The sequence below is a fragment of the Oncorhynchus kisutch genome, linkage group LG24 (assembly GCF_002021735.2).
Source record: "Oncorhynchus kisutch isolate 150728-3 linkage group LG24, Okis_V2, whole genome shotgun sequence".
NCBI classification, from domain to species: domain Eukaryota; kingdom Metazoa; phylum Chordata; class Actinopteri; order Salmoniformes; family Salmonidae; genus Oncorhynchus; species Oncorhynchus kisutch.
The window spans coordinates 5775735-5794712 of record NC_034197.2 but is presented as its reverse complement, the minus strand read 5'-3'; the positions used below and the strand labels follow the sequence as shown (position 1 = coordinate 5794712).

The 18978-nt window shown below is 43.3% G+C and overlaps 1 protein-coding gene across 3 annotated transcripts in view; it reads right to left on the bottom strand.

Moving 5' to 3' along the window:
- LOC109869408 (TOX high mobility group box family member 2-like) overlaps positions 1 to 18978 on the bottom strand; it is a 135641-nt gene that overhangs the window by 54331 nt on the left and 62332 nt on the right. For all 3 annotated transcript variants that reach the window (XM_020459531.2, XM_031803478.1, XM_020459532.2), the window contains one exon: positions 8071 to 8130. In XM_020459531.2, coding sequence (XP_020315120.1) covers positions 8071 to 8130 — 60 coding nt within the window. The remainder of the gene's footprint in view (positions 1 to 8070; positions 8131 to 18978) is intronic.

Genomic DNA, 18978 nt, shown 5'->3' with positions numbered 1-18978 from the left:
CAGATCCAAATGGCCATGGTGGAGAAAAGGGACCTCCATGTAGTCTTTCTCGACCTCGCCAATGCATTTGGCTCTGTGCCCCATGAACTCCTGTGGTCTGCCTTCAGATTTTTCCACATACCGGACACCATCACAGCCCTGGTGAAGTCGTACTTCCAGGATCTGCAGTTCTGCTTCACCACCTCAGAGTTCACCACCTCATGGCAGTGCCTGAATGTAGGTATAATGGCGGGATGTACCATTTCTCCGTTGGCATTCATAATGGCAATGGAGGTTATCATCACATCCTCAAAATGGGTTGCTGGTGGACAGCGAGTCGACTCTGGTTTCCGCCTCCCTCCACTCAGAGCCTACATGGACGACATTACAACATTGACCACCACTGTCCCATGCACCAGGAGACTGCTCAGAACACTCGAGGAGAACATCAGCTGGGCCCGTATGAAGATTAAACCATCCAAGTCACGCAGCATCTCGATTGTGAAGGGAGTACTCTCTGACCTGAAATTCTTCATCGGAGATGACCAAATCCCAACAGTGTCTGAGCAGCCGGTAAAAAGCCTTGGAAGGTGGTATGATGCAAGCCTGTAGGACAAAGACCAGGTGCAACAGCTGCGCAAAGACATCAGTAGTAGCCTACAGTCCATCGACAACACCCAGCTACCTGGAAAGTTAAAGGCCTGGTGTCTGCAGTTTGGTCTCCTACCCCGGGTGTTGTGGCCCTTAGCAGTGTATGAGGTTCCAATCTCAACAGTGGAGAAGATGGAAAGAGGAGTCACAGGCTACTTAAAGAAGTGGCTCGGAGTTCCACGATGCCTTACCACCATCGGCCTCTATGGAGATGGTGTCCTCAAGCTGCCCCTCACCAGTCTAACAGAGGAATTCAAGTGTTCAAACACCAGGCTCCAGATGACACTGAATTAATCTCGAGACCCAGTGGTGAGCAACAACGCGCCGACCTTGGCAACTGGGCGCAAATGGAGGCCAGGAAAAGCAGTCCAGGAGGCAACAGCAGCCCTCAGACATGCTGACATTGTGGGTCATGTTCAGCAAGGGAGAGGAGGCCTTGGGCTAACTAGCCGTGCTGCTTGGAGTAAGGCCACTGCACCAGAGCGGCGGAAGATGGTAGTGCAGGAAGTACGCCATCAGGAGGAGGCTGCAAGGTGGGCCAAGGCAGTCTCGCTTTCCAAACAGGGACAGTGGACTCGATGGGACAGTGTGGAGAAGAGGAAGATCAGCTGGAAGGATCTGTGGGCCATGGAAGCGAGGCGGTTGAGCTTTTCCATCAGAGCAACATATGACGTCCTTCCAACTCCAGTTAATCTTCACCAATGGTATGGTGAAGATCCGGACTGTGCCCTCTGTTCCATGCCAGCCAACCTCAGGCACATTCTCACGGGGTGTAAAACAAGCCTCACCCAAGGACGCTACACTTGGCGTCACAACCAAGTCCTTAAAAACCTTGCGTCCGCCCTGGAGGACAAGCGAGCTGCCACCAACTCCCTACCACCCCCAGCAGCATCACACCCCTTACGGACAAACTTTGTCCGCGAAGGGACTAAACCACCGAAGCGCGGCTCGACACCATTAGAGCGAGACCAGCTGCGCTTGGCCCGCGACTGGAAAATGCTAGCTGACATTGGCCGGCAACTTGTGTTTCCTCCGGAGATCGCAACCACCACCCTAAGACCTGACATGGTGCTCTGGTCCCGTTCGCTCAAGAAGGTCTTCATCATTGAGCTCACAGTACCCTGGGAGGACTCAGTAGATGAGGCTTATGAGCGAAAGTATCTGCGCTATGCCGATCTAGCTGCCGAAGCACGGCATCATGGCTGGAACACAGAAGTCCGACCAGTGGAGGTGGGCTGCAGAGGTTTTGTGGCAACATCTACAACCAGACTGCTTAGAGACCTTGGAATTAAGGGCCAGAGCCAGCATTCGGCAATCAAAGCTGTATCGGAGGCGGCAGAAGGCAGCAGTCAGTGGCTCTGGATGAAGAGGAAAGACCCCAGCTGGGCCCCGAAGTGAGAGGGCCAGGACGTATGCGGTCAACAATGCTTGACTGCATAGTCCCATGGGATGTTGGCTATCATCAACAAGGCAACTCCTATGACTAATTGGGAATGGGACGCAAGCGTAGGATTGATCACCCTGTCGCTGGCCGCCTTTGGGGAGGGTGTATAGTGTGAAAGGCCGAAACACCCTAGGAACCAAAGGTACACTACTGACGATGCGCTCCCCAAATTTCACCAGGCTCACTGTTCATTAACTCTTGGAAGTGCTTGCACAAAGGATAGTAACACCTCATCCTGTGTTCTTGGAATCATACACCATCCAAAGTGTAATTAATAACTTCACCATGCTCAAATGGATATTCAATGTCTGCTTTTTTTACCAATCAACCTATTCTTCTTTGCGAGGCACTGGAAAAACTCTCTGGTCTCTGTGGATGAATCTGTTTTCGTAATTCACTGCTCTACTGAGGGACCTTACAGATAATTGTATGTTTGGGGTATAAAGATGAGGTAGTCATTAATAAATCATGTGAAACACTATTATTGCATACAGAGTAAGCCCATGCAACATATTATGTGACTTGTTAAGCACATTTTAGCTCTTAACTTATTTAGACTTACCATAACTAAGTGGTTGAATGCTTGTTGACTCAAGACTTTTCAGCTTTAAATGTTTTATTCATTTGTAAAAATTTCTAAAAACATAATTCCACTCTGACATTATGGGGCATTGTTTGTAGGCCAGTGACACAAAATCTTATCCATTTTAAATGCATGCGGTAACACAACAAAATATGAAAAATTCAAGAGGTGTGAATACATTCTGAAGGCACTGTACATCTATACATCTACATTATAATAAAACAAAACACAGAAAAACAATTGGGTGGTATACCGCTGCTAAATTCATACAGGAGAAACACTGACATCAATGGCTATTCACCATCACAGAAATGAACGCAGTGAAGATCCAGTACAAGAAGCCCCAGTTTGTTTCATTCATCTTCAAAGGCCATGATTATATGCAGCAAGTAAATGCACATCTAATGTACATAATTAGATGTCAATTACGCAATAACTGCCTCATTTTCCAAACACATGCATTGAGTATCTGTAATGATTTCTATGTGGAACGAAGGGAAAACACTTGTGAAATCTTTGAATTATTTTCAGATGAGAGGTTGGCTAGGCCTCGAGGCAGTATGGTCTGAAGAGTATTGGGAATGGGCAACTTTCATAAACTCAGCTAGAGTTTAGATTCCATGTTTTGGAAAGCCACTAAGTCTTAACTTCTTATGGTTGGGGGCAGTATTGAGTAGCTTGGATGAATAAGGTGCCCAGAGTAAACTGCCTGCTACTCAGTCCCAGTTGCTAATATATACAAATTATTAGTATATTTATATATACACTGCTCAAAAAAATTAAGGGAACACTTAAACAACACAATGTAACTCCAAGTCAATCACACTTCTGTGAAATCAAACTGTCCACTTAGGAAGCAACACTGATTGAAAATAAATTTCACATGCTGTTGTGCAAATGGAATAGACAACAGGTGGAAATTATAGGCAATTAAAAAAACACCCCCAATAAAGGAGTGGTTCTGCAGGTGGGGACCACAGACCACTTCTCAGTTCCTACGCTTCCTGGCTGATGTTTTGGTCACTTTTGAATGCCGGCGGTGCTTTCACTCAAATCAAATCAAATCCAATTTTATTTGTCACATACACATGGTTAGCAGATGTTAATGCGAGTGTAGCGAAATGCTTGTGCTTCTAGTTCCGACAATGCAGTAATAACCAACAAGTAATCTAGCTAACAATTCCAAAACTACTACCTTATAGACACAAGTGTAAGGGGATAAAGAATATGTACATAAAGATATATGAATGAGTGATGGTACAGAGCGTTATAGGCAAGATACAGTAGATGATATTGAGTGCAGTTGTCACACCCTGACCATAGTTTGCTTTGTATGTTTCTATGTTTTGGTTGGTCAGGGTGTGATCTGAGTGGGCATTCTATGTTGGATGTCTTGTTTGTCTATTTCTATGTCTGGCCTGATATGGTTCTCAATCAGAGGCAGATGTTAGTCATTGTCTCTGATTGGGAACCATATTTAGGTAGCCTGGGTTTCACTGTGTGTTTGTGGGTGATTGTTCCTGTCTCTGTGTTTTGCACCAGACAGGGCTGTTTTTTGGTTTTCCATGTTTATTGTTTTGTAGTGTTTGTGTTTATCTTTGTTTATTAAACATGAATCAATATATTCACGCTGCGTTTTGGTCAGCCTCTACTTCACCCCAAGAGAACCGTTACAGCAGTATATACATATGAGATGAGTATGTAAACAAAGTGGCATAGTTAAAGTGGCTAGTGATACATGTATTACATAAAGATGCAGTAAATGATATAGAGTACAGTATATACGTATATGAGATGAATAATGTAGGGTATGTAAACATTATATTAGGTAGCATTGTTTAAAGTGGCTAGTGATATATTTGACATGATTTCCCATCAATTCCCATTATTAAAGTGGCTGGAGTTGAGTCAGTGTGTTATAGTGGTGGCTGTTTAACAGTCTGATGGCCTTGAGATAGAAGCTGTTTTTCAGTCTCTCGGTCCCAGCTTTGATGCACCTGTACTGACCTCGCCTTCTGGATGATAGCGGGGTGAACAGGCAGTGGCTCGGGTGGTTGTTGTCCTTGATGATCTCGGTTGGTGTAGGTGTCCTGGAGGGCAGGTAGTTTGCCCCCGGTGATGCATAGTGCAGACCTCACTACCCTCTGGAGAGCCTTACGGTTGTGGGCAGAGCAGTTGCCGTACCAGGCGGTGATACAGCCCGACAGGATGCTCTCGATTGTGCATCTGTAGAGGTTTGTGAGTGCTTTTGGTGACAAGCCGAATTTCTTCAGCCTCCTGAGGTTGAAGAGGCGCTGCTGCGCCTTCTTCACAATGCCGTCTGTGTGGGTGGACCAATTCAGTTTGTCTGTGATGTGTACGCCGAGGAACTTAAAACTTATTACCCTCTCCACTACTGTTCCATCGATGTGGATAGGGGGGTGTTCCCTCTGCTGTTTCCTGAAGTCCACAATCATCTCCTTAATTTTGTTGGCGTTGAGTGTGAGGTTATTTTCCTGACACCACACTCTGAGGGCCCTCACCTCCTCCCTGTAGGCCGTCTCGTCGTTGTTGGTAATCAAGCCTACCACTGTTGTGTCGTACGCAAACTTGATGATTGAGTTGGAGGCGTGCGTGGCCACGCAATCGTGGGTGAACATGAGACGGAGTCTACAACCCACACAAGTTGCTCAGGTAGTGCAGCTCATCCAGGATGGCACATCAATGCGAGCTGTGGCAAGAAGGTTTGCTGTGTCTGTCAGTGTAGTGTCCAGAGCATGGAGGTGCTACCAGGAGACAGGACAGTACATCAGGAGACATGGAGGAGGCCGTAGGAGGGCAACAACCCAGCAGCAGGACCGCTACCTCCGCCTTTGTGCAAGGAGGAGCAGGAGGAGCACTGCCAAAGCCCTGCAAAATGACCTCCAGCAGGCCACAAATATGTCTGTTCAAACGGTCAGAAACAGACTCCAATGAGGGTGGTATGAGGGCCCGACATCCACAGGTGGGGGTTGTGCTTACAGCCCAACACCGTGCAGTATGTTTTTCATTTGCCAGAGAACACCAAGATTGGCAAAATCGCCACTGGCGCCCTGTGCTCTTCACAGATGAAAGCAGGTTCACACTGAGCACATGTGACAGACGTGACAGAGTCTGGAGACGCCGTGGAGAACGTTCTGCTGCCTGCAACATCCTCCAGCATGACCGGTTTGGCGGTGGGTCAGTCATGGTGTGGGGTGGCATTCCTTTGGGGGGCCACACAGCCCTCCATGTGCTCGCCAGAGGTAGCCTGACTGCCATTAGGTACCGAGATGAGATCCTCAGACCCCTTGTGAGACCATATGCTGGTGCGGTTGGCCCTGGGTTCCTCCTAATGCAAGACAATGCTAGACCTAATGTGGCTGGAGTGTGTCAGCAGTTCCTGCAAGAGGAAGGCATAGATGCTATGGACTGGCCCACCCGTTCCCCAGACCTGAATCCAATTGAGCACATCTGGGACATCATGTCTCGCTCCATCCACCAAAGCCACATTGCACCACAGACTGTCCTTACATCAAAGTTGGATCAGCCTGTAGTGTGGTTTTCCACTTAAATTTTGGGTGTGACTCCAAATCCAGACCTCCATGGGTTGATAAATTTGATTTCCATTGATAATTGTTGTGTGATTTTGTTGTCAGCACATTCAACTATGTAAAGAAAAAAGTATTTAATAAGAGTGCCACAAGCTCGTGACGCTCGTTCACGTGAGAGTTAGCTCGCGTTCAATTGCTTTTTTACAGACAAAGGAATTCTCTGGTTGGAACATTATTGAAGATTTATGTTAAAAACATCCTAAAGATTGATTCTATACATCGTTTGATATGTTTCTACGGACTGTAATGAAACCTTTAGATATTTCGTCTGCCCCTAGTGAACGCGCTTCGCGAGTTTGGATTTGTTTACAAAACGCGCTAACAAAAGTAGCTATTGGGACATAAATGATGGGCATTATCGAATAAAACAAACATTTATTGTGGAACTGGGATTCCTGGGAGTGCATTCTGATGAAGATCATCACAGGTAAGTTCATATTTATAATGTTATTTCTCAGATTATTGCATGTTTTCCTTTTTCCGTAAAGCTTTTTTGAAATCTGACACTGCGGTTGCATTAAGGAGAAGTCTATCTAAAGTTCAATGCATAACACTTGTATTTTCATCAACATTTATTATGAGTATTTCTGTAAATTTATGTGGCTCTCTGCAAAATCACCGCATGTTTTTGGAACTACTGAACATAACGCGTCAATGTATACTGAGAATTTGTTTTTGAAATATGAATTTTATCAAACAAAACATACATGTATTGTGTAACATGAAGTCCTATGAGTGTCATCTGATGAAGATCATCAAAGGTTAGTGATTAATTTGATCTCTATTTCAGATTTTTGTGGAAAAATGGCTGTGTTTTTCTGTGACTTGGCTCTGACCTAACATAATCGTTTGTGGTGCTTTCGCCGTAAAGTCTATTTGAAATCAGACACTGTGGTGGGTTTAACAAGAAGTGTATCTTTAAAATGGTGTGAAATACTTCTATGTTTGAGGAATTTTAATTATGGGATTTCTGTTGTTTTGAATTTTGCGCCCTGCACTTTCACTGGCTGTTGTCATATTGACCCCGTTAGCGGGATCTCAGCCCTAAGAAGTTTTTAAGTTCAAAGAGATGTCAGTTGAGACCTTTGATCACTTAAAGTCTCCCTCCCCCTTCTCTCTCTCCCTCCCTCTCTGTTGGCAAGTGCTAATTGATGAGGAGTTGTAACCTTGTCATGTTTTGTTAAAGCATCAAGGTTTGCCGCTGTATCAACAACTCTTCCCATGTGTTCCAGCTCTAGCTGTGAGTACTCTGCTCCCCTCCCCCCAGTCTACTGGAGTGAGTGTCGTGTCAGCTCCTATCTTAGCTACACTCCTAAGCTCCCAACAGGCTAGTTAGACAGAAATCTAACAACACCTTATAACACCTTTTAATACTGTAAAACCCCAATACACCAAGTCTGGAGGAAGTTTGTGCATGGCCTATGCTCTCAATGGAACGAAAGGGTTTGAGACAAGTAAGTCAGTGAAAACTGTTTTGGTAAAGACAAATCCACACCTTACCTTGCCTGGACTAGGTAACACAGCTATGGGTTTTGGGAACTCCATAATAACTAGTCAATAATTAATCATGGGAAGTTACTCTCCATGTTAGGAATAGAGAAAACTACAACATGTGGATGACCAGGAGGGTGGTAGCTCTGAAGCAACATTGTTCAATTGTTTTTGCTTTTCATACTTTGCTATTAGACATTTAAACGCTTCAGTTTAGCTGATGCAGCCGCCACAGATAGAATGGCATTTGACCATAAGGTAGAACCTGTTTTTTCAAACTTCAGTATTAGTTGGTGATCCGGCCTACTCACCTGGCTTGGTGACCGAAACTCCTGGTTATTGTCATTCATGTACATGTTGTCACCATCAAACTGTAAACAGAAATAGAAAGAAAACAAATATTATGTGAATAAGAGTTCTAAACACAGAGAGAGCGAAAGAGAGAGAAAGAGAGAGAAAGAGCGAGAGAAGTAGTGATGTCTTTACGGGTGGCCTGAAGCATGAGTCTAATTACTTTGTCACATTCTCTAAACCTCGTTGTGGCAGTGTCGGTAATTACAGTTCATCAGTGGGCGGTAATTAGGCTAGTTGAGCCAAGTGACGAGCGATGGGCTTTCCCCCGTGGGGTCGAGAATACCCTATGTGTATACTGTGTGTGTGCTCATGTGTGTGTGTGTCCATGTGTGTGTGCGCATGTGTGTGTATGAGTACTTGGCTGTTGAAGGGAAGGGATGCCATGTCTCTCACATGGGGTATTAGCAATGAGGAGTATGCTAAGAGAAGAGAACACTTGATGCTGACCCTAATGCTAAACACTATTAAATGAGGGGGAATGCCTTTACTGTGGTTTTAGCATGGCTGTGCTCCAATCAGATTGCGTGGCTGAACTGTTTTATGACATGGCCCTGACACTAGACAAACTACAGTGCTATGCTGTTTTAGCTACATTGCTATGGTTAGCGTGACTTACAGATGGGCCACAATTTAGGAAAGATTCCTACTCAGACATAGGCCCCTTTGAGGACTCAGGGGCCATATCAAGTGTCCCAGTACTGATTTAAGACCAGTTTGTCTTTTAGATCACAATTAAAAAGGTTACATGGACTGGTGGGACCTGATCCTAGATCAGCAATCCTACTCTGAAATGCTTTATGAATCAGGCCCAGATTTGAAGCAACACAGAAATTCATGAGGAGTACCACTTTTCAGTTGGAATCTTCTTGCCTGATAGTCATCTAACACCTTAAAATGCATTTCTTAAGAATGAGGAAAGTTCACAAAGCCTAAACTGAAGATACTACAAGAGAATTTCATGAAGCCATTGTGATGGAGAATTTTTTTTTATGGCCCACCAGAAAGCAATATATTGTCGTACAACCTTGGACTCTCCATAGCACTCAGATCTGTCATGAAGCCGTTTATACGGCAAATGGGATTAACCTTGACAGTGCCCTCACCGTGCATTGGGTAATACAGGACATTCATAGACATATATCAATACCAGCTCTCAACCCGCTATGGAATTATTTAAAGGCATGAAGGAGAGACAATGTTTTCTTGTTTGTTGACAAAAGTAATTATTTGCATAGCGTGGGCCACATCACCTAGCTCTGTGGGTTTAGGAAGGGGAACAGACAGACGGCAATGAAAACATGATCAAACAGCATTCTATTTCAAATTCCACAGATGGGGAGATACAGTGGGATTTAATGGGTGGTCTTTTCCGATCCAGAAGAAATGGATTGAAGATTTGCTAGCTAGAAAAACACAGGTAGAATATCAGTGAACACAGATGGGCCACTGTGATTGGCTAAGAAATGATGACCTGAGAAGTCTGATGGATACGATCCCTGAGGGTGAAAGAAAATATCCACAGTGGAAGATATTAAAAAGAGGGAGATAGAGATACAGAGAGGCAGAGAAAGAGAGAGATTCACAAATTACACCAGATTATTAGTAATAGCGAGTAATGACTGGGGAATGAGCAGTGACCTGAGGCAATGGTTGGTTAATGATGCATTCAAAGGAAACCTTGTGAGGATCTACTTGCTTATTCTAAAGAATACATTACTATTCCTAACTATAGATTCACCACCCAGACACTTAAATATGCCGTCTCAATGACACCTCAGTTTCAGAGGGGTTGGGTTAAATGCAGAAGACACATTTCAGTTGGAGGCATTCAGTTGTACAACTGACTAGGTAACCCCCTTTCCCTTTCTTGTCTCCAAGAATATATTCAACACGTTTTAGTGTTGCACAAAACACACTTACAATATTTTTTGGGGGGCAACTATGCTACTTAAAGAGAACTATACTGAACAAAAATAGAAACGCAACAGGCAACAATTTCAAAGATTTGAATGAGTTACAGTTCATATAAGGGAATCAGTCAATTGAAATAAATTCATTAGGACCTAATCTATGGATTTCACATGAATGGGAATACAGATATGTATCTTTTGGTCACAGATAAAAATGTGCCTCACGATCTTGTCAATGTACTTCTGTGCATTCAAATTGCCGTTGATAAAATGCAATTGTGTTCATTGTCCATAGCTTATGCCTGCCCATAACATAACCCCACTACCACCATGGGGCACTCGGTTCACAGCGTTGACATCAGCAAACCACTTGCCAACACAATGCCATACACATGGTCTACGGTTGTAAAGCCGGTTGGATGCATTGCTCAATTCTCTAAAACAACATTGGAGGCGGCTTATGGTAGAGAAATGAACATTAAATTCTCTGGCAAAAGCTCTGGTGGACATTCCTAGAGTCACCATGCCAATTGCATGCTCCCTCAAAACTTGAGACATCTGTGGCATTTTGTTGTGTGACAAAACTACATATTTTAGAGCGGCCTTTTATTGTCCCCAGCACAAGGTACACCTGGGTAATGATCAAGCTGTTTAATCAGCTTCTTAATATGCTTCACCTGTCAGGTGGATGGCTTATCTTGGAAAATGAGACATGCTCACAAACAGGGATGTAAACAAATTTGTGCACAAAATCTGAGAGAAATAAGATTTTTGTATATATGGAATATATCCGTTTTTTTTTTAAATTTCAGCTCATGAAACATGGGACCAACACTTTACATGTTGTGTTTATGTTTTTGTTCAGTTTATATAAGCATAGTTTAAATACTGAGCATCAACATTCTGTTTGCTTTGAATAAGTAATATATTGTCAGACATTTAGCTTTGTGAGATCACAGGCTTATCTCCTTTCAAAACCACACCACATTTGTGAACAACAACTTGATCAATGAGTGGTACAGGGTGATATAATTGTTTCATATGAAAGCCTCTACAGTACGTCCACATACTGTATTTGGACTACTGTATTTAATTTAATGTATCAAAAACCACTGTCATGTCGGCGATTAGATAAAGTGAGATAAAGAGGTAAGGTTGGAACAGACCCTCTTCTGGGTCTCATAGTACAGTCAACAAATACACACATTTTTTAAATATTTTATCCTCTTGTTTTAAAGCTATGCCATTAAACAAAATGGATAAAGAATTAAAGTGTTTATTTCATGTCACAGTCTTGTCTTTTCAACACGGAGGTGGGATGAAAATCTGACGTTCAAATTGAAACCATCCAACTACCAATCAACCCCCAAGACAACAGATAAAGGTCAGACATTTTGTAATTCAACATGGCTGCTCATATATTCCAATGTAAGCCTTTTCCTATGCTCTGCTATAGCTCTCCTTGCACTGGCTCTCCCATTTAAAATGCCAATTTATCCTCAGCTGAATGCTATCAGTGCAGCCATTACTCCACATTCACTGCAGAAACCATCCTCTTTGCCCCCTCTCTCTCTCTCTCTCTCTCTCTCTCTCTCCCCCTCTTTGCCTGTCTCTCTCTCTTTGCCTGCCTCTCTCTCTCTCTCTCTCTCTCTTTGCCTGTCTCTCTCTCTCTCTCTTTGCCTGTCTCTCTCTCTCTCTCTCTCTTTGCCTGTCTCTCTCTCTCTCTCTCTCTTTGCCTGTCTCTCTCTCTCTCTCTTTGCCTGTCTCTCTCCCTGCCTCTCACTCTGTCTCTCTCTCTCCAGTGGGCACTGGCAGTGCTTCCCCATTGCCGGTCTAATTGTGCATTCTGACTAGACAAGGGAGTCATTAAGCAGTAATTACACACATGTTGTTTTCGGCAAACATCTCTATTTGGATTGCTTTGCATGGTAATTGTTCAGCAGGGACCACCTCTCGCAATGTTTCACAGTGTGAAACGTGGTGGAGAGAAGGAGAGACAGGGAGAAAGAGGGAGAGAGAGAGGGAGAGAGAGAGAGTGTGAGGGGAGGGGGGGGGGAGTGATGGCCCAGAACTAGGTCAGGCCTTGCCATCATCGACGAGCATGGCTCTTCAAAAATAATGAACCCACAAGGTGGAAGTAATGCTAACTAGCGTATCTAGGGAATACATGTAATATTTACAGTGCTAATAGTAGAATACAATGTTGCTGTCTTTTCATCTTGGCATCTTGGATTGTTCAATGCTGGATTTGAAAATTACAGTTTGCATTGAAGAAACCCTTTGATGGATGGGGTAATATGACTGCCATAATGCTACCATGCTACTATGGAACATCTGGGGAGCTGTATGTCCTCATTTCCTCTTGCACATCAATACAACTATCCCACAGACCTGGGTTCAAATACTATTTAAAATTATTTCAAATACTTTATAAGGGTTTGATTGAGTTGGCCTGGCGCAATGGAACCAAGAGAGTAGCTGCAAAAGTGCTAACAAAGATTGTGGATAAATTAAGATATCCCACTATGTTTAAAAAGCTTTTAACCATTGAAAAGAATTGTCAGTTCCGGTCTGCTTAATGGGGTGGTTCTCCCATAGACAACAATGCATTAGCAGTTGGGTCTGGTCTGCTTAGTTCATTGACTGTAACGTAACCAGAAATAAATTAGGGAGTGGGATGTCTCGCTTCCTCTTCCATCTCTGGTGCTAACCCTGGTAGGTTACAGCAAACACTCAAAGATTTCAAATTTGTACCCATGTCTGCTATCCCACCATTACACTAAAGAATCGATTCCCCTTGGTGGGCTAGCCAAAGTTACAACACTTCAAACACCTTACATAGACCTGACTTCACATTTTAGCTTGCAGCATAGGCCTACAGCTGAACGGCAGTAAGAAAACAAACAGGCTGATCAATTAGACCACTCCATTGGGTTCTATTCACTAGGCACCAAATGGGACTGAAGAACTGAAGGAAAAAAATGTTAAGATCCAATGCAGCTGCTTTTCTCTCAATATCAAATCATTTCTGGGTAACAATTAAGTACCTTACTGTGATTGTTTTTCAATTCAAATGGTCAAAAAGAAACAAAAATAGCTTTTTTAGCAGAGAGCATTTTCTCAATCAAGAATTTTTCGAACAGTTTTTTAATTAAATGTTTTATGTTGACGCAGAAAGTAAGCAACATACTGGCTCAATAGTGTGACTGTGTGAGAGCGAAGTCTTTCATCTCGCTCATTTCAATATCCTAGCCTATTCATTGATGATACTGTAGGCCCTTGCTTTACTGAAGTCACAAGACATTGCAAGCCAAGAAATTGTGAAAGACAGCATTCCATCGCGTGATACAGCTTTTGATTGCCGATGGATCGGCCTAGTGCACGGTTCTGACTGTCTGCCAGGTGGCCGACCTGCCTATACTGTAAGATGCGGACATGTAATGGCTGACTGAACGAAGTTAGGTGGAGCACCTCAAGATAAAATGTAATATTCAACATCAACAAGTTGGACTAAAATATTAGCACTGCACAATCTGGTGGGTGATAACCTTCAATCTGGATAATAACACAAAACAAATCTTAAGACATTTAACGGCAAATATTACGAAAACAAGCAACATCCAAACCTGACGGAGACGAAAACGTGACTCTTCTACAGACACAGACAATTTAATATTTTCACCACCGGGAATGGTAAAGGTCGAAACCGTTCTGTTAAAATCAATAAATGACAAACCGGGTATACTTTAATTAGTTAGTAAGGATATAAAAGTGTTGAAGGCAAGCCTCGAGATGAGTGATGAAAAAGCTGCAACATTGGAGAAGGAAACAAACAAGCTAAAAGGGACTGTCAATAAGATTGAAACCGAAGTGAATGAAATTAAAAAGGAGAACATCGTTCTGAGAGAAGGACATACAGACTAGATCCATGAGAGAGAATCTGGTACTTACAGGTATCCAGGAGAAAGAAAGGGAAGTTCCTGAATCTGTAGTTAGAGTTCCTCCTTACAGCGCTTAAGATTCCATGTGAAGCTATCGACAAAATCCAACTTGAACGTGTACACTGCTTCGGACAGAGAGGCCAGAGGTATGAACGCCCAATCGTTGCCAAATTAGCTTCATTTAAAGATAAAATAATGGTTAAAAGCCTGGGTAAAAGACTTGCTGGGACCAAAATTGGCATGAATGATCAGTTTCCGAAGGAAATTGCAGAACGGCGCAAAGTTCTGTATCCAATTTTCAAAGAAAATATGTTAAAAGGGAAACGAGTAACTCTCGTCGTTGATAAACTATATATTGATAACCAGTTGTTCAGAGACACAAAGACTACTCCATGGTTATTTTAAAATGACAAAGTTCTCATAGATGAGGAAAATAATGAAACAATTCTAGCCCGGTTATGGATTGTAACAATACAATTTATATATTTTTTTGCTTTTGTATATATCTTCACATATAACTAATTGGAACACACAAGCACTAATTCAACCTGGTGAAGTAAAAACTATGTAAACAGAAAGCACAGTATGTGTAGCTGGTGTGGTGTATGTTTATTTTTTATTTTATTTGTTATGTTTGGAAAGTTGAGTGAGTGAGAAATGATATGGTTGCATATCCCAGAACCAAGGTATTGCTGTGAGCCTGGGTATGAGAGGGCTTTCAATGTTGTTCAGATGATGGATATACTTCAATAATGAATTATACGTCTTATTTATTTATTGTCCTATCATGGGGAACTACATTTTTAAAATAAATTATATCTAATTATTTATTTATGATCCTAATTTAATGGTACGGTCCACAACCCTATACCCTAGACACCCACCTGAATGACCCAGAAACTAAGGAGAAGTCCCTAACTGTTTTATGGGCCTGCTGTAAGCGGTCTGTATGCAGCCAAAATGCGGTCAGAGACCAAGGGCAGCACTACCCCCTCAAGATTCTGAGCATGCTTGGCAGGGTTGGTCCTGCAAAGCCAACGCCTCCTAAAGGGAGAGCATACTATACAAGGAAATTCTCAAAGCTGCCTTTTGAGAACCTTGACGACTTTGTACCTAGCCGGTGGGGATTCCGATACCACCCTCATGGAGTCTGTTTCTGACCGTTTGAGCAGACACATGCACATTTGTGGCCTGCTGGAGGTCATTTTGCAGGGCTCTGGCAGTGCTCCTCCTGCTCCTCCTTGCACAAAGGCGGAGGTAGCGGTCCTGCTGCTGGGTTGTTGCCCTCCTATGGCCTCCTCCACGTCTCCTGATGTACTGGCCTGTCTCCTGGTAGCGCCTCCATGCTCTGGACACTATGTTGACAGACACAGCAAACCTTCTTGCCACAGCTCGCATTGATGTGCCATCCTGGATGAGCTGCACTACCTGAGCCACTTGTGTGCGTTGTAGACTCCGTCTCATGCTACCACTAGAGTGAAAGCACCGCCAGCATCCAAAAGTGACCAAAAACATCAGCCAGGAAGCATAGGAACTGAGAAATGGTCTGTGGTCACCACCTGCAGAACCACTCCTTTATTGGGGGTGTCTTGCTAATTGCCTTTAATTTCCACCTGTTGTCTATTCCATTTGCACAACAGCATGTGAAATTTATTGTCAATCAGTGTTGCTTCCTAAGTGGACTGTTTGATTTCACAGAAGTGTGATTGACGTGGAGTTACATTGTGTTGTTTAAGTGTTCCCTTTATTTTTTGAGCAGTGTATGTTATTGGACAATAAACAGATATGGCTTATTAACCTATATGGTCCGAATAATGATGATCAAAGCTTCTTTGAAAATATTTATAAGAATTTATCAACTCTAAAAGCAACACTAGACTCTATTATTATGGTGGGAGATTTTAATACTGTCTTAAAAACCTCTATGGACCGGAAAGGAAATCACACTACAAACTATCACCCTCAGGCACTTAAGGAAATCATGAATGTCATGGATATATTGTAATTAGTGGATATATGGAGACTTAAATACCCTGACCTAGTGAAATATACATGGTGGAGGCTTAATCAAGCTAGTCGTCTTGACTACTTTCTTATGGCATTCTCTCTGGCACCAAAAGTTTAAAAAGTGTCGATAAGGGACAGAATGTGGATGGATCATCACATAATTGGCATATATATTACTCTTACAGAATTTCCACGTGGGTGAGGATATTGGAAATTTAATCAAAGCCTACTAGATGATAAATTGTTTAGAACTAGGACAGAAGAATTTAACTGACTTTTTCAGACATAACATAGGTACAGCAGATCCCCTTATTGTATGGGACACTTTTAAATGTGCCTTTAGAGGCCATGCAATTCAGTACTCATCTAAAAAACAAAAGCCATTTAGATCAAAAGAGTCCATATTCACAAAGGAAATTGAAGGACTAACAGTACAGTTAGATAGCAATAAAACGGTACCATAGAGGCACAGAATAAGTTAGAGGAAAAACAAAAAGAAATGGAGGAACTTATTCAAGAAAGATCCAGTGTAATAGATTATAAAAATAAAGCGAACTGGATGGAATATGGGGAAATATGCACCAAATTATTTTTCAATCTTCAATATAGAAATGCTACCTAAAATGCTTTATTAAAACATGTTACAAATGATGGAGTCACGCATGATTCACCAAAATATATTTTGAAAGAGGAAGTAAAGTACTTTAAGAATATGCTCCTCCATCTCGTGGATGACCAAGATGGCGTAGCAGTAAGTCGTCCTGTAGTGTCGTGTCCCTGTATATTTTGTTTATATTTTGTTTATTTTTCGTTTTTTACATATTTTTCGTTTTTTACATAGCTATCCCTTTAAAAACATTTTGCTAAACCTAAGCTTCCAAATACGCTGGATCTTCACAACTAGCTATCTAGCTAAACCGCAACCCTGGATGATTACCCCTGGCTAGCGTTTCCACCCACTTAGCTTGAAGCTAGCCCGGCCTGCGCTACCACCGTAGCATACTCCTGAGCTACAATACCCGGGCCCACGACCGGTTTATCGATGTCACCGCATGAAGAGGAATAAACAGACTCACCCCATCGCGACGTCCCCCAAAGGCTAACTCTCTAGCCCTCGCTATCTCCCTGCTTGCTAATTCGGCCTGCTAACTGCTAGCTTGTCCAGCTCCGGTCCGCTAACTGCTACCTTGTCTAGCCCGGGCCTACAAACTGTTAGCTTGTTAGCACAGGCCTGCTAACCGCCTGAATCGCCGCGTCCCAAACGCCCACCGGACCCATATTTACTTTCTATCTCTTTTGACTTTTAATTTGTTTATACCTTCCGGAAACCTGCCTCACCCAATGTGATACGGAATCGCTATTATTTTTTATTTATTTTTAGAACACACTCAAGAACCTCCAGAAGCTAACCAGCTAACTAGCTACAAGCTATTTAGTCAATGTTCGTTTTTTTTACCTGGATAACACTCGCCAGTCCAGCTTCCCTTCCCCATCCACCGCTGCCCCCTGGACACTGATCTCTTGGCTACATAGCTGATGCACGCTGGACTGTCCATAAATCACGGTACTCCATTCTGCTTGTTTGTTTTATCTGTTGGCCCCGTTGCCTAGTCTACGCCATTTTACCTGCTGTTGTTGTGCTAGCTGATTAGCTGTTGTCTCACCTACTGTTTTAGCTAGCTTTCCCAATTCAACACCTGTGATTACTGTATGCCTCGCTGTATGTCTCTCTCAAATGTCAATATGCCTTGTATACTGTTGTTCAGGTTAGTTATCATTGTTTTAGTTCACAATGGAGCCCCTAGTTCCACTCTTCATACCCCTGATAACTCCTTTGTCCCACCTCCCACACATGCGGTGACCTCACCCATTACTACCAGCATGTCCAGAGATACAACCTCTCTCATCATCACCCAGTGCCTGGGCTTACCTCCGCTGTACCCGCACCCCACCATACCCCTGTCTGCGCATTATGCCCTGAATATATTCTACCATGCCCAGAAACCTGCTCCTCTTATTCTCTGTCCCCAACGCTCTAGGCGACCAGTTTTGATAGCCTTTAGCCGCACCCTCATACTACTCCTTCTCTGTTCCGCGGGTGATGTGGAGGTAAACCCAGGCCCTGCATGTCCCCAGGCACCCTCATTTGTTGACTTCTGTGTTCGAAAAAGCCTTGGTTTCATGCATGTCAACATCAGAAGCCTCCTCCCTAAGTTTGTCTTACTCACTGCTTTAGCACACTCTGCTAACCCTGATGTCCTTGCTGTGTCTGAATCCTGGCTCAGGAAGGCCACCAAAAATTCAGAGATTTCCATACCCAACTATAACATCTTCCGTCAAGATAGAACTGCCAAAGGGGGAGGAGTTGCAGTTTACTGCAGAGATGGCCTGCAAAGTAATGTCATACTTTCCAGGTCCATACCCAAACAGTTCGAACTACTAATTTTGAAAATTACTCTCTCCAGAAATAAGTCTCTCACGGTTGCCGCCTGCTACCGACCCCCCTCAGCTCCCAGCTGTGCCCTGGACACCATTTGTGAATTGATCGCCCCCCATCTAGCTTCAGAGTTTGTTCTGTTAGGTGACCTAAACTGGGATATGCTTAACACCCCGCCAGTCCTACAATCTAAGCTAGATGCCCTCAATCTCACACAAATCATCAAGGAACCCACCAGGTACAACCCTAACTCTGTAAACAAGGGCACCCTCATAGACGTCATCCTGACCAACTGGCCCTCCAAATACACCTCCGCTGTCTTCAACCAGGATCTCAGCGATCACTGCCTCATTGCCTGTATCCGCTACGGAGCCGCAGTCAAACGACCACCCCTCATCACTGTCAAACGCTCCCTAAAACACTTCTGTGAGCAGGCCTTTCTAATCGACCTGGCCCGGGTATCCTGGAAGGACATTGACCTCATCCCGTCAGTTGAGGATGCCTGGTCATTCTTTAAAAGTAACTTCCTCACCATTTTAGATAAGCATGCTCCGTTCAAAAAATGCAGAA